Source organism: Verticillium nonalfalfae, assembly GCF_003724135.2.
Source record: "Verticillium nonalfalfae strain VnAa140/NRRL 66861 chromosome Unknown scaffold_7, whole genome shotgun sequence".
Taxonomy (NCBI): domain Eukaryota; kingdom Fungi; phylum Ascomycota; class Sordariomycetes; order Glomerellales; family Plectosphaerellaceae; genus Verticillium; species Verticillium nonalfalfae.
The window spans coordinates 210,428-232,581 of NW_021167232.1; the positions used below are offsets into that span (position 1 = coordinate 210,428).

The 22,154-nt window shown below is 56.6% G+C and overlaps 7 protein-coding genes across 7 annotated transcripts; 2 read left to right on the forward strand and 5 right to left on the reverse strand.

The window, feature by feature from the left end:
* Positions 1-174: 174 nt before the first annotated feature.
* On the reverse strand, positions 175-1,861 carry D7B24_008112 (uncharacterized protein; the record flags this gene model as incomplete). The annotated part of the gene is made up of 3 exons (XM_028642207.1): positions 175-526; positions 597-1,668; positions 1,753-1,861. The coding sequence occupies 3 exons, from the start codon at positions 1,859-1,861 to the stop codon at positions 175-177; spliced, it is 1,533 nt and encodes a 510-aa protein (XP_028498579.1).
* Positions 1,862-3,964: 2,103 nt separating this feature from the next.
* Positions 3,965-5,602, forward strand: D7B24_008113 (uncharacterized protein; the record flags this gene model as incomplete). Its single annotated transcript, XM_028642208.1, has 1 exon — positions 3,965-5,602. One exon carries the CDS (start codon positions 3,965-3,967, stop codon positions 5,600-5,602), a length of 1,638 nt encoding a protein of 545 aa, XP_028498580.1.
* A 2,905-nt stretch (positions 5,603-8,507) lies between these two features.
* Positions 8,508-8,954, reverse strand: D7B24_008114 (uncharacterized protein; the record flags this gene model as incomplete). The annotated part of the gene is made up of 2 exons (XM_028642209.1): positions 8,508-8,784; positions 8,845-8,954. 2 exons carry the CDS (start codon positions 8,952-8,954, stop codon positions 8,508-8,510), a joined length of 387 nt encoding a protein of 128 aa, XP_028498581.1.
* Positions 8,955-11,586: 2,632 nt separating this feature from the next.
* Positions 11,587-12,165, forward strand: D7B24_008115 (uncharacterized protein; the record flags this gene model as incomplete). The annotated part of the gene is made up of 1 exon (XM_028642210.1): positions 11,587-12,165. The coding sequence occupies one exon, from the start codon at positions 11,587-11,589 to the stop codon at positions 12,163-12,165; it is 579 nt and encodes a 192-aa protein (XP_028498582.1).
* A 212-nt stretch (positions 12,166-12,377) lies between these two features.
* D7B24_008116 (uncharacterized protein) lies at positions 12,378-13,094 on the reverse strand (the record flags this gene model as incomplete). The annotated part of the gene is made up of 1 exon (XM_028642211.1): positions 12,378-13,094. One exon carries the CDS (start codon positions 13,092-13,094, stop codon positions 12,378-12,380), a length of 717 nt encoding a protein of 238 aa, XP_028498583.1.
* Positions 13,095-13,487: 393 nt separating this feature from the next.
* On the reverse strand, positions 13,488-16,585 carry D7B24_008117 (uncharacterized protein; the record flags this gene model as incomplete). The annotated part of the gene is made up of 3 exons (XM_028642212.1): positions 13,488-14,215; positions 14,264-16,362; positions 16,464-16,585. The coding sequence occupies 3 exons, from the start codon at positions 16,583-16,585 to the stop codon at positions 13,488-13,490; spliced, it is 2,949 nt and encodes a 982-aa protein (XP_028498584.1).
* An 858-nt stretch (positions 16,586-17,443) lies between these two features.
* On the reverse strand, positions 17,444-18,155 carry D7B24_008118 (uncharacterized protein; the record flags this gene model as incomplete). Its single annotated transcript, XM_028642213.1, has 2 exons — positions 17,444-17,714; positions 17,965-18,155. 2 exons carry the CDS (start codon positions 18,153-18,155, stop codon positions 17,444-17,446), a joined length of 462 nt encoding a protein of 153 aa, XP_028498585.1.
* Between the last annotated feature and the right edge of the window lie 3,999 nt (positions 18,156-22,154).

Below are 22,154 nucleotides of genomic sequence, written 5' to 3' on the forward strand. Positions count from 1 at the left end.
CCTTTGATACCAGCACGGCTTACACAAACACAATCTGCAGAAAACTCGTGCAAACGCGGCGCAGTCCACGAAGTGATGATGTCAAGTAGTCTCTTCATCTGGACCTCGAATATGACAATCCAGTACTGTCGAATGTATCTAGCTTTAGCACGTCTGAAACCCCCTTTCCCGAATTTACTTTTCATCCCGCGCATCCACATGCGCGACATCAGCATCCTCATCCAGCTTCTCCTGCAGCACAACAGCCTGGGCGGGGACGGCATCTTCGCCGTCAAAGACGACGGCCATCTGCTCGAGCGTGTGGCCCTTTGTCTCGGGAATGACGAACCAGACAAAGACGATCCAGAGCAGAAGCAGCACGCAGAACAGGATGTAGTACTTCCAGCCGAGCTGCTCGAGGGCCAGGCCGTTGACAAAGGTGTTGAGGAAGATGGAGGCGAGCGCCGTGATCCACGTGACGGTGAGCCCGCGGGAGCGGAGGCTGAACTGCCAGATCTCGACGGGGTAGGCCACGAGGAAGGGGGTGCTGTGATCAGACAATCCGTTAGCGACACTCTGTACAGTCCGTGTGTGGGAATGCGGTGGGTGCGACTTACAGGGCAATGTCATAGCCGGCGAAGAAGAGGAAGAGGTACGGAATGACGGCCAGGCCGACGCTGGAGGATCCGCCCTGCGCGAAGGAACCGCTGAGACCGGTGACGATGACGAAGCTGACGAACATGAGGACGGCGGACGCGAGGAACAGAGGGCGGCGGCCGAGGCGGTCGACGGACGCGGCGGCGGCGATGGCCCATAGCAGGTTCCACACGTTAAGGCAGGCGTTAATCAGGGTCTGGTTAGTCACGGAGGTGACGCCGACAGAGTTGAGCACGAGGGGCAGGTAGTAGGAAACGACACCGTTACCGGCCCACTGGGAGATGAAGCCGAGTCCGACAGAGATAGCGAGCCTGTGGCGGTTGCCGGGGGTGCGGGACATGTCGAGGTACGAGCCGCTGTTGCTGGCCTCCTTCTCGGCATTGATAGTGGTCTCGATCTCGATCATCTGGGAGACGACGATGGGGTCTTCAATGACACCACCGGCATGGTACTCGGCTAGGACCTTGACTGCGTCCTCGGTGCGGCCCATGCTGATGAACCAACGTGGGCTCTCGGGAGCCATGAGGAAGCCGGGCAAGGCAACGAGGGGCAGGGCGATCTGAAGAAGAATGGGGATGCGCCAGGCCCAGTCCGAGTCCAAGTTCCTCGTACCAAAGGTGACCCACGAGGAGATGGTGCCGCCGACGTAGTAGCCGCACATGTAGAGCGCGCTGGCGATGGCGCGGTGGGTTGGGTATGCGATCTCGTTGAGCAGGACGGGGGCGGAGATGCTCAGCCAGGCGGACGAGATGCCAATGAGAAGACGGGCGTAGGTGAACATCTTCTCGTTCTGCGCAGCGGCCTGGATGCCGACGCCGAGGACGACAAAGGCATAACCGATGTAAATGCCAGGCTTGCGACCCCAGCGGTTGGAGACCCAGGCGCCGGCAGGGAAAGCAAGACCGCTGCCAAGGAAGTAGATGGCGTTGATCCAGCCGAGATAGGTGCCGGTGGGCAGATCCATGAATTCGTTCCAGCTCTTGAGGGCGAGGACACCGCCCATGACGCTACCGTCATAGCCGTTGGCCGAAGCTGTTGGTGGACAAAGTCAGCACGCGGATGACGAAGGCGGGCCAGCAGTAGTCTCGGCCGAACCGGGGATAGGTGAGGACTCACAGAACATGACGAGGGACAGGATGATGAAGTTGAGCTTCAGCAGGTGAGGCTGCTTCCACCAAGGGACTGGAGAGCCCTGCTGGGCGGATGAGATGATGGCGTCGGTCATGATGGCTGATGGGAACCACGCCAAGGGAGTGAGCGGTTGTTGGAGTTGTCTGCACAGTGAGGTGAGCCTGGAATCCAGTCAACTTGCGTCGTGGACCTGGCTGCGTCCCGGGACTTTAAGTAGTCGCGGCCCAAGACGATGGCATCGTTGCATAAGGTGCCATTTGCTGCGTGACCGGCCGAGCTGGGTGTCGCCTTGTCACAATTAGCGGGTGACCGATAGCCGGCCGGCCGGTGTAGCCCTGAGCCAAGGGGCTGGTTCTGCGTCTGGGGAACGCTCGCCAACGTGGACGTGGGTCTTCCTGGGTCCCTTGGGCTGCTTGGGGATCTGAGTGGAGGTTCATTGACGGGGCCCCCATGGGCGGGCGGGGTATGTCTGAGTCGTCCAAGCCTGTTTGGCCCTATTTTCCATGCTGAAAAGGGCTTGGCTGGTGCTTGCGATACGATTCGGGCGAGTCATGGAGATGATGGTTGGCTTGTCTGGGGTTTCAGCCCGTGGGGAATCAAGGAGAATCGAAGGAGAAAGACCGGAGATTCATCGGGGTCAGGCCACATGGCTTGCGGCCGGTACGGAGAGTTGAAAAAGGTTGAGCGGGGAGCCAGGGTTCGTGAAGAGCAGTGTATGCTCGACTCCAGCTTGTTCCAGGCACTCCAGGCACTCCAGGCACAGGTTGAAACCTCACCCGGAGTGGCCGGCGCGGAGAGTTGCGCTCGAGCCATGGCGGGGGAAGAAGTGGAGAGTATCTCCGCCTGAGCATTGGGGATCTTTAACGTAACGATCCGCCTACTACCTCGGCTATTTCAACCTTGTTCGGCGATTAAAACGCTATTCGGGGGTATCGCAGCGATAAGTAAAGAGAGAGAGAAAGTTAAGGTGTGCACAATCCCTTGATAGCCACGGTCTGCAAGTGGTGTTGAGCTCTGATGTAGAATGGCAAGTTGGAGGCGAAAAAAAAGATCAAAACTCATTATCGCAACAGTGTACTCGATGAGGCCTCAGTGGTGAGAGTGGCTTGCTTCATCTCATCCGTTGCTTCATCTCATTGACGAGTTTATCTTGGTTCGTCGTGACATGGAAGCTCTTTTCACCACGAGCCCATTTCCTGCCATCGTTAAGAACCAAAGTTTCTTCCCCTGAAAGAGTCTCCCACCAAAAAGGACAACAGCTGCCTCATTTAGCAATACAAAACAATAAGCCGTGGTAAGACACCACATTGCCAAATATCAAGAAACACCATGCGTTTAACCATCAACCTGCTCTCCGTCCCGTCCGCGCCCTTCAAGTCATACGGGTAATTATACAGTCACGCAAGCCATCTCACTAGTAAACTAGCTCACCAGCTCACTAAACCACCACATCCATCCTCCTCAGTATCAGCTCATGGAACGACATTGTCACTTTTGACTAAACCCTCCTGTCAATAGAATGTCTTCATCAACCTAACTTATTTCGTATTTGTTCTGTCAAGTCGTTCGTCTGAGGGACAAACTTGACCTTATTTATTCCTTGACCGCCCTGCGGCAGAATAGTGGAATTCCAATAAACCCAATCCGATGTCAGACGCGCTAAACGCAGAACAGATGAGCCCACGAACACGCCAGGTTCGGGCGAACCAGGGGCTGAGGCGGGGAACGTGGAGGTGTGTGTGTACATGGTAGATTGTAATTCTCCCTCTCAGCTCCCTCCCACTGCCGGCATGTTGCCGATTTTCCCTGTCCTCATCTTGGGTCTTCCCCTCCACTAAGGTAGTACGCCTGGGATCTGCAAGTCCCAGCCCCCCCAGACGAGGGTATGGCACCCGCATTATCAGACCTCCAAACAGTCGTATATGTTCATCAAGAAGCGCAGGCCTCGACCTCGATTCCGAGTCGAGCGAGCGCGCCCGTGGAGCCCCGGCGACTGGCCGCACGAGCCTGCGATGCCTGTCGCGCCCGCAGGAGGCGATGCATCTTCCCCCTTGGCCCAGGGGAGGACGGCGGCGACGGCAGCACGAGGTGCATAGGCTGTTCCAGGCTTGGAATCGAATGCAACTTTGCCATCCCCACGCGTCCTCGTGGGCCAAAGCGGAGGAAGTATGAGATGGACTCTCGAGCTGGACCGCCAATGGACGGAACATCAGCCCATTATCCACCACGAACCTCAGTGCACAGCGGTGCGAGTAGCGACAAGATAGACACTGACGACGACGCTGGCGTCGTGCTGACGCCGGACCATACATCCACCTTCGGCCAGTCGATATCACCGGGGTCTTTGTCGACATTCGCGTTCGCCACGGATGAACTCTGCTCGAGGGAGCTTTTCAAGGTCATCATCCATGACTATATTGAGCGCGTCTATCCCCTCTGCCCCGTGGTCCACCTCCCTTCATTCCGCCGCAGCCTTGCCAGCAATCAAGATGTCCATGATACGGAGCAAATGCTTCTGCTCGTGGCCTTGTTCACTCTGACGATAGGGGTCCTGCGCTCGCGGATTGAAGACTACCGCGCCATGGACCCCGAGGCCGCCGCTCGCTTTCCCACACGAACCTCCATCATCACATACGCCTCGCAGATGTGTCTGCGCCTGCGACCACCCGACTACTGGGACGAGATCAGCCACCGCAAATGGGCCATCTCGTACACGCTGGCATCGGCCGCTTTCGAGGTCGGCCGGATGAACCAGTACCGCATGTTTGACTCGGAGGCCATGCAGCTCGCCAGGCTCCTCGGCTTCCACCTGCACGCGACCGAATACCGCGGCCTCAACTGCATCGAAACGCAGCTGCGCAAGAAAGCCTTCTGGCTGCAGTTCTTTTCCTTCGCCCATTCCAAGGTCCAGCCTGGCCGGCGCCGCTTCCACGTCACATATCTCGACAACTACGTCCTGCGCGACGTCGACTTCGCCGCCCTCGAGCCCCTCGACACGCCCGACGAGAACATTACAGAAAACGCCGTCTGTCCGCCGCCCCCCGACGGCACCGCCCCCTTCACCTCCGTCACCGCCTTCATCGTCAACACGCGCGTTTTCCTCGAAGCCCTGCGCGACTCCCTCTTCAACGCAGGCTGCGACTGCGGCTACGGCCGCACCAACGAGGAGAAGCTCGCACGCCTCAAGGCCCTCTTCCAGCGCTACAAATACTCCCTCGACGCCCTGCCGTCGCACATGACCCAATGGGGCCCCAGCAGCATCTACGACAGCGGCCCCTCGACGCCCGCCGCGAACAGCGTCTCCCGCGCCCAGGCCGAGACAACGAGGGCCAACATCCACATCACCCACCTCTGGCTGCAGAGCTTCCTGCTCGACCAGACGGACGGCATCGTGCAGGCCATGGCCGCGGCCGGCGGCGGCGGCGGCGGCAGAGGCGCCGGCGACGACGAGGCCTGGGTCGCACATCAGCTCGCGTCTAGCTGGGCAGAGCGCGAGGACATCTGCCGCCAGCTCCTTCACGTCTTGCACAACATTGACGGGTTCCATCTTGAGCCGAATGGAAACAGTCTCACCTACAAGATTCGCGGCGTCGCGACGTCGCTGCTGAACTGTCCCTCTTTGCTCGGCGAGAGCGTGTCGCAGCGGGCTGCGGGCTATGTGCGCGAGTTCACCAAAGTGTTGGCGTTTCTGGATCTCAGCGAGATTATGAATACTGATGGCGTCGATACCTGGATCGATAAGGATAGGCTGGGCGATGGACGGGCTTCGGCGGCGGCGGCGGCGGCGGATGCTGCGTCTGCTGCTTCGTTCTCGGCGGCGGCGTCGGTGTCGTAAATCAATGGTGCACATCTTACATGTAGGTCAAACCGGGCCAGGCACATTGAGGTGTGCCAACAGCCAGCAGACGAGGGAAGCCTTGTGTTCTGTTGTTGCAACCGTGGGCTACTAGGCGGTCTGCGGCGCGATGCTTTCGAGATGATTGTCTTTTTCAAGACGTTTAAAGCTTTCGAGGAACAAACCGTGACGAATGGCTCTATCGAAGAGGCCTAAGAGAAGGCGATTAAGAGACTCCGGATCGGAACCCTCCGATAGCCAGCCCCCAAGATGTCAAAGTGGCCATTCTCATCACGGGCAAGCAAAATCTGTCAGCATCGTCATCAACCTGCCCAACGGCCAGGCCCACGATTCTCGTCAACCGAGGATTCTAAGCAGACACTGTCAGGCCAACAGAAGTGCATCAGCGTCAGCCCTTCGGAACTATACCGTGTAGCAGCGGACCCCGTGTGCTCTGCAAAGAGACATTGCGTTCCGACTATTTCGAATAGTATAAGCTCACTATATTCGAGCACAGGATACAGGAAGAGGCAAGTGCTTCGTTGCACTAGGGTTTGGATGCAGAAGCTGACATTGTCCAGCTATTTGTCCTGCCGTCTCCCAGTTACATCGGTTGGCAAGCCTGGCCTGGATAGCAGCAACGCGGTTTTACTTCCTGAGTACACTTTATCAAGCCCACTTTCCTTTCACAATCGTCCCAGAGACCTTGCTTCTTGCCATAATTTCACATGGATCGATATCTCCCCGCCCCTGTCATCCGAGCCTTTCATATGCCTCTTGTTGGCGCAGCAGCGCTCGTCATAGCTGCCAAATGGAAGAGAGACTGTAGCTCAGCTCTCATCGACTTGCCATGCGCGGAGGGCCGAAAAGGCCAGCGAGGCTGGCATCATGCGAGGGTAGAGAATCCTACTACAGCGCCGCCTCGTCTCTGGGTTCAGCTTTCCCGGGCCTAGTGAGCACATCGCCTGGATCCAAAGCAACGCATCAGTTGATATTGATATTAGTCCTCTCACGTCATGCCAAGACTGCCCTCATGACCCATCTCACATGGTCTTGAAGAAAGGAGATTGGCGTTTGCTTGGATCAGCCCCTAGCTAGACATGGATGCTAGAAAACAAGAAGAGAGAGGGTCCAGGTTCTTCACAAGGGCGTCAAAGTGACTTGACTCACTTCTCGGCGTTACCTATCATGGCACTCTAACACGCCATTCCACACTATAAAGACGAACAGTAGAATCGCCTTTCGGGTGACTACGGTCGAAATGTAAGGCGTCATGGAATAGGAGGAGATTCATGCGCCCTTCGACTCTTTTGCCGACCTAGGACGTAGAAAGCCGCAGCTGTGCGAAAAGTGCCGGATTGATGCCTTGTTCGGGTTGTTCAAAGATGTTAGGAGGCACACCGAGTCGCTACCTTACCCATAGAGCTCCACCAACTACGATGTATGACTGTATCGCTATGCATCGCTGATTCATGCCACGTTGTGGCCAGATCTCGCTACAGATCCTTCACCCCGTACCGACATATGAAAGCAAGGCAGATGGAATTGTGGTTTCGATTGATTGATGGGAGGGAATTGAATAAAGATTTGGGACGAGAAGCTCAATACTCGGTGGAAAGAGTGGGATTACAACGGTTGCGCACCCGCTCTGAGCTCGAGAGGACCGATCACCTTGTCCAAGCAGATCTGCAGAATGGTAGGTCACTTCGATCGTGCCACCAGCAGCATCAGAAACAAAGCCAAGACGTTCTCGGCGGCGGGCCAAGCAGGGCAGCATGACGGCCCGGATGCTGTGTCACGCGCAAGATGTTGCGTGTCAAATCTTCCATGTCGAGCATATGGGCGACATAACCCAGGTGCCAGGGCAGAAAGAAGAAATTCTAAGATGCAGAATCCTGCTGCTGCCCGATCCAATATGTGACAGAGTCCCAAGGACTGCATTTCATGCCATGCTCACGCGAAGGAAAGCTCCGAGCGGCCCCGGCTGGGACATCCGGCCATTCCGGCCCCTGCCCCTGTACTTAATCCTTCGTCCTCAGGTGGGTTTTTCCAATTTACAGAGATGAGGCAGAGTAGCAAACGCCCAAGTGTCCCGTCAAGCCTGTGTGATCAGGTTCGGAAAAAGAAAAGAGCAGAAACGACGTCTGAGCTTTGACGTGGTCCCGAATGCCTGTCGAAGAAACCCGAGACCTGGGACATGACACCACTCACCAGCCTGATCGCGGACCCGGCCGAATCGCCTGCGGTGTGCGGAGACGAACATGAAGACTTTCCATCAAGCGTCGACCACCCTGGCCGCAACGAATCGCATGCACGCGGTCGCGACGGCCAATATCGATACCTAATGGGAAGTGTCGTTGGTGAAGCCTGTGACCTGAGCCAAAGTCCTATGATTCACGACTTCAGGTGGTACAACAAGGTCAGCGCTGCATGCCAGCCACACCGGCCGAGACGAGTGGTGTGTGGGCGGCCTGGGAATACACATCGCCTCGTGAGACCTGACCTGGCATCCATGGTGGGCCCTTACTTGCTATGTTATCCCGCCCACGACCGGTGTGGGAAGCAAGGGGCACAAGGGTCAAGGCGTGGAGCAAGCCGGATGCTGGGACGAAAGCGCCGATACGTCCTTTGCTTCGCGTATCGTTGGATGTGAGCCCCTGGTCACCCTCCCAAGCCTCCTATAATGGGCATGGGTACCTTCAAGCCACAAGACGGAGGATTTGCGAGATTCGCAGATCGTTAACAGATATGCGTTCTTGGGTACGATGCATGGGATTGTGTGCACCAATGTTCTGAATGTGATATGTGACAACGTAGAAGTAGTGATCTCATCACATTCATATCGATTGGCCCCTCGCTCAGCTCGCCAGCTCGGATATCGACACTTCCCCCCCTCTTTACCCTATCATTTATGGGTTCTGCGGAGCGATTTGCGGTTGGCTGGGTTCCGGCAACGGACGGGTAGCCCTACCCTTCCGACGCGCTGACGCTGCGGGTGCCGGGTATCTGGGCCCGTTCCACCAAACCATTGTCCCAAGACGAGCCTGTCTGATGGAAGGAGACCGGCAAGTATGCGTTCTACTGGGTTTGTGTCGAGGTCATCGAGAAAACGCGCAGTTCTGTCGATCTGGAGCTGTGTCGCTTCTTCATCCGTACCACTGCTCAGGAGACTACAGCATATCCTATTACGTTAGCTTGATATAGATGCAAACGTTGAAACGAACAAACCATCCTAGACTTACTCATCGCAGTTGCTGTGGTGAGCGTCGAGCGACATGTCGATATGTTTGTCGCCGCAAGCTTCGCTGGCACTCTTGACAGAAGTGCACTGAACAGGTGTTGCAGCACTCATGTTCGACTTTGGTGACGGTTTCCCAATTGTTTCGGGGTTATTATAGGTTGAATAGAGAGTGGGATGTCAGACAAGATGCTTTGATCGTTGTGGGCAACCGATCTTATATCTTTCCTCAACAGAGCTCCAATACCTTCATGGACTCCGACCCAGAACACAGTTGGTACGAAAACTCGGGGTTCCTGTGCTACTGACCATTTAATAAGAGTTCAGATATATGGGTGAAGCAAGGATACGATTCGACACGACAAGATCTCAATGGCTAAAGGGACATGGGGCGCACCGAGGACTAGCTGAGCTCCATGCTGAAAAGCAAGCATGATTCCAAACACGTGTGCCAATGCCCAGGTGTGTGGTTCTTCGTCTCTCCTCTGAGCACGCAAAACTGAGAACTGAGCCGCTGCAGCGTTAGGAGGCTAGATCACCATCTCCAATCCTGCAGCATGATTCGAAGATTGCTGGCTGAGAGGTGGCAGGCGCGATACCCGCAGGACCCTGGGCGGTAGGACGCAATGCCAAAACTGCCCGGCTTGGATCTGCCTTGGTGCTCTCAGTTTGATGTTTGGGTCCCACTCCCTCCACACTTTTGGGACACTGCGAGGCAGGGTAGTCCGCCCAGGCTGTTGTCGACCACATCAAACCCTGAATCCTTGCTGGCCGAGACTAGATGCGATACGCTGCCGAAAATACAATGTAACCAGATCTTGGTCAATCTCGGGAAGCCGTGGCGGTGGGGAAGCCTGCCATTCCAGATGCACAGGTCGATTGATATAGGCACCCTTACTGTCGCATCTGCACGACTGGGAGGGAGGGCTGCTCAGCTGAAAAGGATGCGCGGCTGTCAGCAGTCAAAGGGGGGAGGGGGGTGGAGAAGAAAGTAAAGAAAACGGACGAGTGGGATCACCGGTCATCGCCGGCCTATATTGATCCCGTGAGAACATGGCAACGGTGTGTCATTCGCGATATGGTTCGGTCACCATGATGCTGTAGATGGAGTGTGGCGGTGGTTGCTGTTCAGGGGGAAGGTTGTTCGTGATTGAACCTGCACAACGAAGAAGCCTCGGCAGTTTAATTTTTTTGTGCTTCTAGACATAGACTGCGGGATATGCGAAAGCTTGGTGGAAGGGCGACGAGGAAATACAGCCCGGTAGGACCTCCAGCCGTCGATGTTGATAATGGCTGAAGCCGCCGTGAGACAAGAGCAAGATGGATGGATGTCAGATGATAGATGATGATGGATGGGAATAGGGGGGGGGGGGCGTCGTTTGAGAAGTGGGGGCCGATTACAGGGGCTCAAGGCAGGGGCACAGGGGCACAGGGGCGCACTTTCCTTGCGGTAGGTTCCCCTCGGCACAGTGAAGCAGGAACTGAACATGAGAGGCAATAGCATCGCAGATCACGATCATCTTCACGCATGCCTCCAGGTACCTGTATGCCTGCCTGGTACCGTACCTTGATAACCAGGTGGAGACTGAGCTTCCTCCAAGAACTCGAGAACTCGACCTGAACCTGAAGGGAGCAGCTCCAAGGAAAACACATCCAGGTCCTGCACGCCCAAACATCTTTCTCCCTCCCGATTGCCCCTAGTTGGACAGCTGCTCGCTCCAAGCATGGGCCGATTTCTGGGTTTCTTCAATAACCACGCTTCCTTCTTTCCATCCCGTTACAGCTGAACCTCCGGTCAATTCTCTCCGACGGCCGATGATCCTTACAAGCCGCTCGGTGAAGACGACTGCCCTCGGAACCGGTGCGACAATTCTTTCTTGTTCCGAGCATCCTCCACCTTCCAACTGGGCACTGACAACGGATGGCAGGGCAGTGAACTGTTATTGGCGATGTCTCCGCCACCGCACCCTCTTCGTGACCATTTCCCGGGGGCCATCGACTGCGCCGGTCTGGCAATCACCAAAGTCGCATCACCCCTTGTCGTCATCGGATGGTGTCACCGGGGAGCCTAGGCCAGCTCGGATCGAAAGCCAAGCCCACCAGCTACAGACCGGTTTCCACCACACCCCAGCCGTCGCGTCTGGCGGCGCCCATGGCAGTCTGTCTGATCGGAGCGGCATCCGATGGACCGGACCATTCGCCCCGGTACTGCCGTTTCGGTCGAGCCTGACATGATCTTTCATCATCATGTTAGGGGTTGGGTCAACCGGCGCATCTTCTGTCGGTGCCCCTCCCCAAGGCAAGACACCCTCCATGGTTCATTTCCATTACTGCAAGATGTCGAAACATCAAATGCCCTTGTGGTGCTGACAATAATGGCTGTTGTAAACCAGGGGTTAACGCCAGGCCGCAGAAGCGAACAAAGCGATCCTCTCCAGACATGAAAGAACCAGGTCTGTGCCATTCTGTCTGGTTACACAATCTGTCCCTGGTGTCCCATTCATTCTAGGCTTTGTCAAAACACCCACAGCGCATGTGTCTCTCGTCAACGCCTTTGTATCAAGACACTGGAAACACGAACTCTCCACCCGAAATATGCTCTGTGAGGCTTAAAAGAGACACCATGGCTCGCGTTGCAGGGCGAACATGAATGATTTAAACTTGCACTCATCGTCTTACTGGACTCATATATTGTAAACATTCACACTACCAATACGGAAGTACGCGTCACCCCAAGAGATCAGTCATGATGGCACCCTCAGTCGTGGCTCGTACCGACGCTGGCGCGACCGACACCACCAATGAACCCCACAATCGTACTGCACCCATCATCATCTCCGTTATATCACTCGTTCTCATATTTTCATGTGGCATTATGCTCCTCCTCTGCGCACGCAAGCGGCGCCGCGAGCTCAAGGCATTTGACCTGGAGCGCCAGGAATGGCGAGAGTTCTATCTCACATATCTGGGTATAGTCAAGTCGCTGGAGCGCCAGCTCAGCTGCTGTACCTGCGAGCCCGCTCTCCCCTGGGACACACGCGGCGGCACAAGACCGAAACGTGACAATGCGGATGATTTGAGAGCCCCTGTGACTCAGACACCGGATCCCGCGTCGAATGCTGACCACTTCTCTCCCATTCTAGAACGTTGGCATCCAGAGCAGGAGGAGGAAGGATTGCAGATGACATTTTGGGAAGAAACTCCAAGCGAGCGCCCCTCGGCGCGGTTACCGCCCGTACGGGAGGACGAAGATGGGGACGCAAATCCCTTCGTGGTGGGAGAGGACTCTGACGACGAGGCGAATGCAAAGGGCGATAAGAGGTAAGTGATATCATGGGAATACAAGCTGCGGGTTGATATCTTTGTGAACCTGCAGGCAGGTTCAAGGTAGCCAAATCATACAAGGTAAGTTTATCAAGTTGATACGTCGCCACGTGACTGCAACAATCGTAGTCCGAGGACAATTTACCATTGAAAAGCTTTCAGCTACTGAAGCGGGATCTAAACATTCTGGACTGTTTGTTGTTGGCCTTTGCTCTACTCATCAAAACTAGCTATCTCTTCTGGGGAGAGAGGCGGGGAAAGCTCATTTGGGAGAGCCGTTCCTGGCGCCAGCGTTGGCGGTTTTCGGTTCTTGATCTCCCGAATGCCTGCTTTGGACAGGTTCTTCCACCTCAGGCCTTGGCGTTTTTCGCTGTCCTTCCACGCCTTGTTAAACTCCGGCGTGATCTCTTTGTAGGGCGGCTTGGTCTCATACTGCTTGCTCGAGTAGAACCACGGCTTCCACACGCTGCAGGACGGCGCATGGAGTTTTCCCCCCATACCTTTGCAAAGCTTGGCTAGCGTGTCAAACATGCCGCGCTTCATCTTGGGCGCGGACGCCCCCTCGTGCAGCGCGCGGGGTTCCTCGTCGGTGCTCATCTCCCGCACCTTGCTGTTGCGCGGCTCCGTCGCCTCGCTCTCGTTCTTGTGCCGCAGCAGATCGTGCGGCACGGGTCTCGCGCTGCCGCGGTCGAGCTCGTGCAAGATGTCCTCGTCAGCGGGGTGGGCGCCGCGCCGCTCGATGACGGGCGGCAGCTGCACGTCCTGTTGCGCGATCTGGCCCATCTTCTCGTAGGTGAAGGCGTTGGGGTCGCTGGCTGTGGGATGGCAGTCTTGGGGTGCGCTGGGCACGGGGACTGTGGCGACAGGAGCGGCGGTGATGCTGCCGGCGAGAAGCGTGCCAGCGGCCACGGCAAGGATGGCGGGTTTCATCACGAAGTTATGCGGGTTTGATACGATGGCAAGTAGGACGCAGTGACGATGGTACCTGGGAGGGGGAAGGCCGGAAACAAAACAGAAAGCGGCATCGCCTGCTTTATACATGGATCGTAGTGGCCTTGATGACCGAACTCAATCCGCCGTGACAGGCACGAGAGAAACCTTGCTGTACCTACCGGTCAGCAAGTATCACCACGCTGGCTCATCCAAAGTTTTGGGGGCGGCGAAGAGGCAGAGTAAAGTTTGCTGTGGTTCCAACCTGGAACCCGGACGGCTTAAACACGCCGACGGCAAAGGTTCTCCCCGAATACCGCGAACCTAGACCAGTAGCACCCAACGCCTGCAATGCATCGATATCCATCTACTCGCGCTGCGAGGTCGTGCCCCTTAGAAGAACTTGCTCTTCAGCGCCCCCGTGACCATGTTCCTCTTTTGCTTGTTCACAAACTTCCCCACGTCGTCGGCCCATCCCTGACTTTGATTCTGGAGGTTGTCCATGCTGTCACCCATGATGTTGAGCTTCTCCGTCCTCTCGTTGAGCTGTCGTGTGAGGTAGTCTCCCCACCCTTCGTTGCTGGAACCCGCGCCGCCCGCGGCAGCGCCGCCACCCCTCGCAGCGCGCTGCTCGGCGGCGGCGGCCGCCATCATGCGCTTGCTCGGCGGCCTGTCCGGGGCGATGAGGAGGTCGAGGTCCGTGGGACTGACGTACTGCGTTCCAGAAAGCCACTGGATGTTAGAGATGGTTGGTCTCACTGGTGCCGTGAGCTGGGGATTGATCATGACGTCTGCGCTCCTGGGCAAGGGTTGGCCTGCGCCCCAGACCGAAAGTTTCGTGAGCTCGCTGGGTCCCGTCCAGCCAAAGACGTCGCCAGTCGTGGTGACTGCGGCGCCGATGGTGCGGCTAGCATCTAGCATGGGCAACTGGACAATGTTGATCTCCTTGAGGCCTGGGATTGTGTAGGCGCGGGTGGTCCGATCGCCAAACACACCCACAATTGCCATGCCGCGGAGCTCGTATTCGGTCACGTTGGCAGCGTCGCAAAGGGCGTCGTCGAATGATTTTGAGGCGCCCTTGCCGGTGGCGGGCTTAAAGATGCGGATTTCAGTTTGTGTGACTAGCAATGGTTAGCAGCGCCAGACATCCGGTGTCAGGGATGACTTACCAGCCACGAGCATGCCGTTGACCTGCTGACCGCTGCGCAAGCCAGCAACAACAGCGCCCGTTGCCAGTGCAGGCTTTCCGGTCTCAGCTACAATCGGACACAGTGCGACGACTTTGCCGTCGAAGTGTTGAAGACCAGCCAGTTGCGCCGTGTAGCCGCTGTTGGCCGGCAGAAGCTTGAAAGTTGCGACGCGGCCTAGGTTCGTGCCCATGAAGCAACAGATGCTCGAGTAGTTATCGCCTTCGAGCGTCATCACGCCAAACTCAATCGCTACAGGCCACTCCTTAGGTCCAGTCGTACTGTGAGAGCTCTTGAGGAATGAAGATCGCTTTTCGTGCTTCGCAAACTCAGTCATGGAGGCATGGAATATGATCGAGGGGCCCCGCAAGTCAATGATGCTGAAGAAGCCATTCTCGGAGCCAGCAGCGACAAAACCGACGTCAGAGACACACAGTGCTGTGATGGGGCCCTGCATCATCTCGTAGAGGCTCATAGGCTGCAGTCCCTCCTTCAGTGGCGGTTCCGCCCTTGCGGCGATGTCCGTGAGACCGCCCGGGTTGGAGGCCACCTTCTGCTGCTGGTCTTTTCCGTGGCCTCTATTGACGCCCCACCGGTAGATGACGACCTCGCCCGTCTTCGTTCCGACGGCGAACTCGCCCGTGTTGGGGGCCATGTTCATGACTGTGACATCGACGTTGCTGTCGCGCTCGAGGGCTCGTGCCACGTCAACCTGGAGCACCTTTGGGTTCTCAATCTCATCGCCGTGGCCCGAGTCCCAGAGCCTGACGGTACCATCGCCGTGCGCCACCTGCAGAATGGTGCGGTCCTGATACTTCCGCGATGGCTTCGTCGCCTCGGCACCGCCTTTGAGTAACGGCTCGCCTTGGTTGCGGATCTCGGTCATGCCGAGCCAGCGACCGCGGTCTACAGTCTGCACGGCGAAGCGGGAAACATAGGGGTGGACCAGAGACACGGAGGGATGGAGTTGATTCGTCGGCGTGATAGGATAACCGGATGGGAAGCTCATGGTGATGAGTTCACCCGAGGTCAGGAGACTCATGATGGCGATTGGGTCATGTGAGCCGGCATAGTGCGGAGAGGAGCGGGGGAAGAGCAGAAAGTCGATGACCTCGGCGCCAGGCGGAGTGGCAAGGACCGTCTGGCGTCTACCCTTGAAGTGATCCTGCAAGACCTGCCACGACGCTGTGGCATATGCCGGCGTAGGGCCGAGGTCGATGAAGGTCAACCCCTTTTCCGGGGCGTCAGGGGGCTGGCCGCCTGCGATCAATAAGCCCGTGTCGTCGGGGTTCTGCTTGCAGCACCAAGCAATGCGCGCGTACGTCTCATGAAAGGTGGCGGGCGTGCTACCGCTCGCAACCTCATCAACCTTGAGGTGCTCAAGCGTCCGTGCCGCCAGAAGCCTGCCGTCCTTGGGGTCCCAAAAGGCCATGCTCCCGTCATCATGGGCTGTCAACACAAAAGTGCCTGACGGGTGCCACAGAGCGTCCGTCAACCGCGGCTTGCGGACCGAGTTGATAGCTCCACCGCCTCCACCTGGAGCGCCGGGCTGTAGCACATACTCAAAGAACTTGGTCGGCATGTTCTGCTTGAAGGAGTAGATGACAGCACCAGTCGTGTAACCGATGAGGAGCTTGCCAATGTCGGTGGGGTGCAGGGCCAGACGGACAAGGCCGACGGCTCTGGCGCTCGGGTCATGCTCGCGCCAAAAGTTGGGCAAGCGGAAAGAGTTGGAGATCCTCTCGCGGTCGAGGTCGTAAGCCAGCACTTCGCCAGTCGCTAGCCCCAGGAAGGCCCAGTCGAGCATGGGGTCGGTGACGAGGGCGACGACGTTGCCGGAGATGACTTGCCCGGCGACACGTTCACCCGAATCAAGGTCCCAGATGGTCAGGTCATTCTTGGCATCGAGGGCAATAAGTCGGTTGGCGGTGAAGCGGAGGGCTCGGAAGGATGTGCGTCTTGGCGGTTCAAGCGTCTTGGAGACGCGCGTGTGGCCGAAGACAAAGATCTTTCCGGGGCCGAATTGTGACTCGTTTGTCGCAATGGCGAGAAGGGACTGAATGGGTTCGTACGCGAAGCAGCTGCAGTGCAGGAGTCGTCAGCGTAATCTCGGGATGTTTTGGGATGTTCTTGGGGAAGGGCAGTTGGTTTTGCAAGGACGCGCGTCGAAGGGCCGGCTCACCTGATCTGGGAGTTGATGCCGTATCGTGCTTGTTCGTCGGGAGCAAAATGGTCGGGCAAGATAGCAGCAGACAGGTCATTTTGCATGCCTGTCTGCTTGCTTCGGAGGAATGCCGACGCCATAGTGAGATGCCAGCTGTGGTTGTGTCGGATGGACGAGGTGATGTTTTAGGGAAGACGCAAAAAGATGACGATCGCGGGGGGGGGGGAGCTTGGGTCTCAACATTAACCTGTTAGCGACCTGTAGCTTGGCCGGGAGCAGCGGGGTCATTCCACGTCCCTGCATGTGCCTGAGCAGCCGACTAGCGAGCCCCTCTGTAACGTCATCGCCCTACGAGGCGGCATCCCGAGCGCCCGAGCACACCCGAGCACAGTCACTGCGGATGATATTCAACGTTGGACAATCGGACTGATGCGGATGCGTACATATCAAGTCGACGCGGTAAATGTCTTTGAAGTTGAGACTCTCTACCTGATGGGCTGCTAGCAGCCCGTGTTCAAGCAAGCTTCACGATCCTACCTACGAATGTAGCAACACTCTCTGCAGCTTACCTAACACATGGAAGAACCGGACATATTCCCGGCTAAGGCCAAGCGAGAACACCCCCGACGTAATGGTCCTTCCATTCGAAGCCATCATACACAAACAGGCACCATTTGAGATATTCAGGTGTGGTCAACCATTATATTGAGGAGTGCAGACAGCGTCATGACGAGCAATTCTCAACAGTACTCAACGCTACTTCGTTTCCCGTCGCCACGTGAGTGCGTCCCATAGTGTATCCATCTATAATGTCCATCTCGATACATCCGAAGTAAAAATGAAGAAGAGGAAAACCACTGGCAAAAGGTCCTTCTCGGCTCACGTGGAGCTTCAGTCCTGGTATCAAAGTCTATCATACCAAAAGAGAAAAATAAACAAAGATGTGGGGAAAAAAAAAAGAGAGACGCATCAGGAAGAAGAGGAGACTCATCACATCATCAGCCACTCCCTAGTTCCTTGACATCAAAGTTCAGTTCCGCATGCTTCGTTCGCAGGTGTCGCGTAAAGTTGTCGCGACGATTGTACACATGGCCCGTCTTGGCCTTTCGGCATCCGGGCACGCGACAACGGTAGCCTTGCGCCGCCGCGCCGCCATCCAGCTTCTCGTGCGTCTTCTTGTGGCGCTTCAGGTCCTTGTGCGTCGCAAAGGCCTTGCAACAGTCGACTTCGTCACAGTGGTAGTCCTTGATGTGGTACCGCTCGTGCTTGCTTTTTCCGCGTGTTAGTCGCTAATTCAGACTTGTGCCAAGTGAGGCTGGAAAATGGAAGGACAACAAATCTTGAAGGTCATGTAGATAAAAGCGGATAGACAGGCTGTCGCCTCTTCTCGCGTGTGGAGGAGAGTTGAAAGTGAAGTATGGGGTCGCATCTTGACGATGCAATGCAGGTAACGGTATGGAAAAAGTCGGAGACCAAGAGAATGACAAAGGAGAAATACATCAAGAAAAGGGGTATTCACGTGAGATCGCTAGGTCGCGGGAAGCTCTTGCCGCATTCGCCCCAACGGCAGGCAAATCGTTGTTCCAGGCCGGTCGCCATCGTCGCCGGCGTGTCCCAGCTGCAGCTGCTGCTGCCCTCATCGCTGGTAGTGGTGGCGTTGTCGAAGTCGCCGAGGTGCATCCCGAAGAAGACAGCAGGGTGGTGGCTCATTGTTGGACTCGGCGTGACTGAAGGGTACGAGGGGGGGTCGGATGGGAATTCCAGGACACCAGGTGCCAGCGGTGAGCTCCATTCTGGCGAAAGTGTCGCCGCCGTGGCTGGCGTAACGCTTGCTATGAACGGCGGGTCAATGATGGAAGAATCGACAAAGTCGTCGAAGGCGGTGGCGGCGTTGAGGTAGTGATCACAGTAGCAAATTGCGTTTCCGAGAAGCACGCAATAACAAGAGTTGTTCAACTCAGGTTCAATGCTGGCGTCTAGTAACACCGCCACGTTTGCGGATGGGGGGGTTTTTCGTGGAGGAAGGCTGTGGAGAGAAAGGCCGAACCGGTAGACTGCAATTTGACAGCGGTCTACTGAGATGGTTTTGGGAAGGCAATGCGGTGTCTGCAGGGTTGGAGAGTTGGGGGTTCTTTGACCGAGTCAATTGTTGGGCGGGGAATGTCCCCGCATGCGGCTTTCCAGGTGCTTCAGGAGTTCCTATGATAACACCAATGGAGGTAGGTGTGTGCAGAGCACTGGGGGTTGGGTTGTTGTTGTGGAGAGAAGCTGTGTATAGCTAACTGATCATGGGCATATGGGGGGTGGTGGCGGCGGAGGCTGTAGGGCTGAAGTTGCTGGGGTTGTCTGGTCTGAAGTGGTCTGGTCTGGTTTTCAAATAGGCACGGCTCGAGTCGGAGTCGTGTCGATCTTTCGGCTTCGGAGTCGGGGCAGCTGAGCGTGGGGTTGTAACTGTCAACCGGTCCCGGGGCGGGGGACGCAGCGGCCCTTAAGTAAAGTATACCTTGATTCTCGCGAACCGCTGTGATGCGGAGTGGGGAGGCTGTGTACTGCAACAACGACGCGGCTCACGACAAGCGATGGAAGGGAGAAGCGATTGGCGCCCGAGGACCCTTGAGGCTTGGTTCAAGCCGCAGGGGGGCGACAAGCGAAAAGCAGTGCTGGCTGATCCACTGGAGCCATGGAGACGGTAGTGGAGGGCCTCAAAATCGCCATGCTGGCCTGCTGGCCCTAAAGGGGCCATGGCGGGTTCACAGGTGGTATCAGTCGATAGCGGAACCGGGGGCCCGCGGAGCTCGTTCTGCCAATTGTGCGGCACGGACACTCGGCGGTGCTGTGCTGAGGGCTTGCGGATGGTTTGTGGTGGTTTGTGGTTCGTTGGCGCGGTCTGCCTGCATGAGTGCCCAGCGCCCCGACGTCGGGACTGCACCTCCCCGTCACTGCACAGCCATTGTGATGCTGCACAGTGGTCACGGGACTGCCTCACCGACAGGTAATCGTACTGTATAGATGCTCAGCCCGGTTGCGGTGCTGCTTTCGGCAGGTGTGTGTGCTTTGTCGAGGTCCAGGCCGTTTACCGAATGATTGATTCGGATAGAGTCGTCGTCATGCTATTGATGGCATGCTGCAGGGCTGGCGGTGCCGTTACACTCGAGTGTATTGCAGTGCTTCTGCGTCTTAGAAGCAGCCCAGCCTCCAGTCTCGAGTTTGTGACGAACTCGCTTATCCCCTTGCGCGGGAGCATCGCTCCGTTCGCTTTGGTTTGCCGATGGGCTGAGGCCCCTTGCGACCCAAATTATCGTTCGACGAAGTCAATTGCTGATGTGCTAGGGACTACTTGAAGTTCGACCGCCCGTCAAGTGCGCTGACAAGATCCCAGGTCGGAAAGCGACCCCTGCCCTTGCCGGGAGAGCTTCACAGGCGTCGACCAAACGTTCCGCCGCGGCTTCTGTGGCGCCAGTTTAGCTTCCACGCCGTCTCGTCGTTGTTGCCTTGGCTTCTTCCAACCTTCTGTGCGTCCTTCCATGCAGTGGATGCGCGTCATCGGCAAGATAGGCATCGCAGATCGAAAAAGAGACTCGCGCCAGGGAGCAACGTGTCCTGCGGTGGATGTTGGCTCATCGCCGGCCGGTGACTGGACGACTAGCAACTATTCGGCCGACCAGGTGTACAATATGGGTCTGAAAGCAGCAACGCGTGACTGATGGAGGATCATCTGTTGGTACCTTTGGAAAAAGGCTGAGCGCAAGGTGCATCGGAGTGACCGCCCCTAGATCGGCAAGCTTCCCCCGCAACAGTCCACCCGGGGAGCTATCAACGCCTCTCGCGGAACAGATCGCCTTGGCGTGGCTGTGAAAATGGGAGTTTCGGAGCCGACCATGACGGAACAATTGCGCAGGTTGCTGACAGGCGACGATCTGGCGTCGCCTGATGGGGCCAAGGCGTCATGTGATTTGAGAAGCACTCGGCACTACTCGGTGGTCCTCGGTGTGGTCAGGCGGCACCCAGTGTATTTGCAGCATGGTTTGGGCAAAGGTTTCTTGGTGCCGTTCGTTGTCCATCCTTCACACAGACTTGATCAGTACCATGAAAACATGCGGTCCTACAGGGCGGGGCTGTGTCTGCCCAGCTCCACAAAAGGCATCTTCTGAATCGGGCGTATTGCGGGCCTTACAGCACGTGACGCCCACCGATTGTTGTCAATTCTGTTTCTCCGGCCGGTCAGCGGACGCAGTGAAGCCCAAGAGTACTACCTCATTTCCGTAACTCCATCAATCACAGACCAGTTCCTTGAAGTGCTCAGCCACGCAAATTTATCGGCCGAGTGACACTGGGATCCAAGCCTCGGAAGTGATACGGAAGTGATACGTCTGGTTCGAATACTGGGGTGTCCCCCGCTGCTTGCTGAATGAGCCCTTCGCTCGAAAAGTAGCCGACAGTGTCTTGTGGCTGGGTTTGGTGGAGATTCTCTGCTTCGCCGAGCATTCCCCAGGCCTCCTTTTGATGTTCCAATGTTCCAGAAGCTTTCCGTCCGTTGTAACATAAGTTGGTCTGTCGGCCACATGAGCCCGGTCCGTGACAGCCGTGCCCTGACCTTAGCATCCACATTGTACGCACGAAGGCAATGAGACCAACATGAAGAGCCCAACGTCCAAAATTTGTGCATTCATCATATGCGCTCATCTATTGCTGTACCACCATTAATGCCGCCCACCTGAGTTTCTTCTTTCCGCTCTGAAATGATCGAAGGAATTGACTTAGATGAGCGTATGTTTTGCGCGTTGTATACTGTTGTCAAAGCTTTTGGACGGCTTGTCCTGCCGAGCAGACCCACAACTTGGTTCAGTACATTTTGGGGGCGGCTCCTCAATCGAGCTCCTCGCCGTGGGACAAGCCGTTACTGATGATGCCTGCATCGAAGGATTCGGGGTCGACGCACAAAGTTAAGCTCACGCCATAGAATACCAGACCACGACAAATGCGAGCTGTCCTCGTCATCTGCCATGAAGCAGTCAAGACATCGGCCGGTCGGAAGCAAGCCGGTAGCGAAGAGAGTCGCGCTCAGACGCAAAACGCTAGTCAGAGGACTGGTTGGGTTACATGTAACTGTCGAGAACAATGCCTCAGTCGCTGTCAAGACAACGGCGATCGGGCAACAAGGTTTGTGTGAAAACAATTTAGCGAAGGGGTAAATCTGAAGCTTTGCGGAACGTCAACTTGAGTACTCTGCAGACGACAGGCTTTGGATACTACGTCAGCATTTTCGACAGCAGAGCGGGCAACCCGTGTACCGGACTGGCAGCAACCGTCCGCATCAGTATCGTAAAGTACTGGTTCAATCCCCTGGGTCACAAAAGTCTCTCCCTCGTCAACTTGGCCCCGACAACCTGGTGAGGTGTTGACGTGCCGAGCCGTGGGGCCTAAGATGACGAGCGGCGAAGTGAAATCAACGTCGCGACTGGTGGGGTCAGGGGTTGTAAACTTTTTGGAGTGACACGGACAGACCCTGAGTTGGTAGGAGCGATGCTATACGTCATTACCACCTGCCCTGCCCCTCTGCTGCCTGTTTCCGTGCGACTTAGGTAAGCGTCGTACCCCCACTATGTTTCAGCTCGGCAGGGGCCATGCCGTTTGTTGCTGCCGTAGTATCTGCTGCTGGTAAGTTGCTACTGCCGCTGGCGTAGCTTTTGGAGCTCATGTCGCTGACGC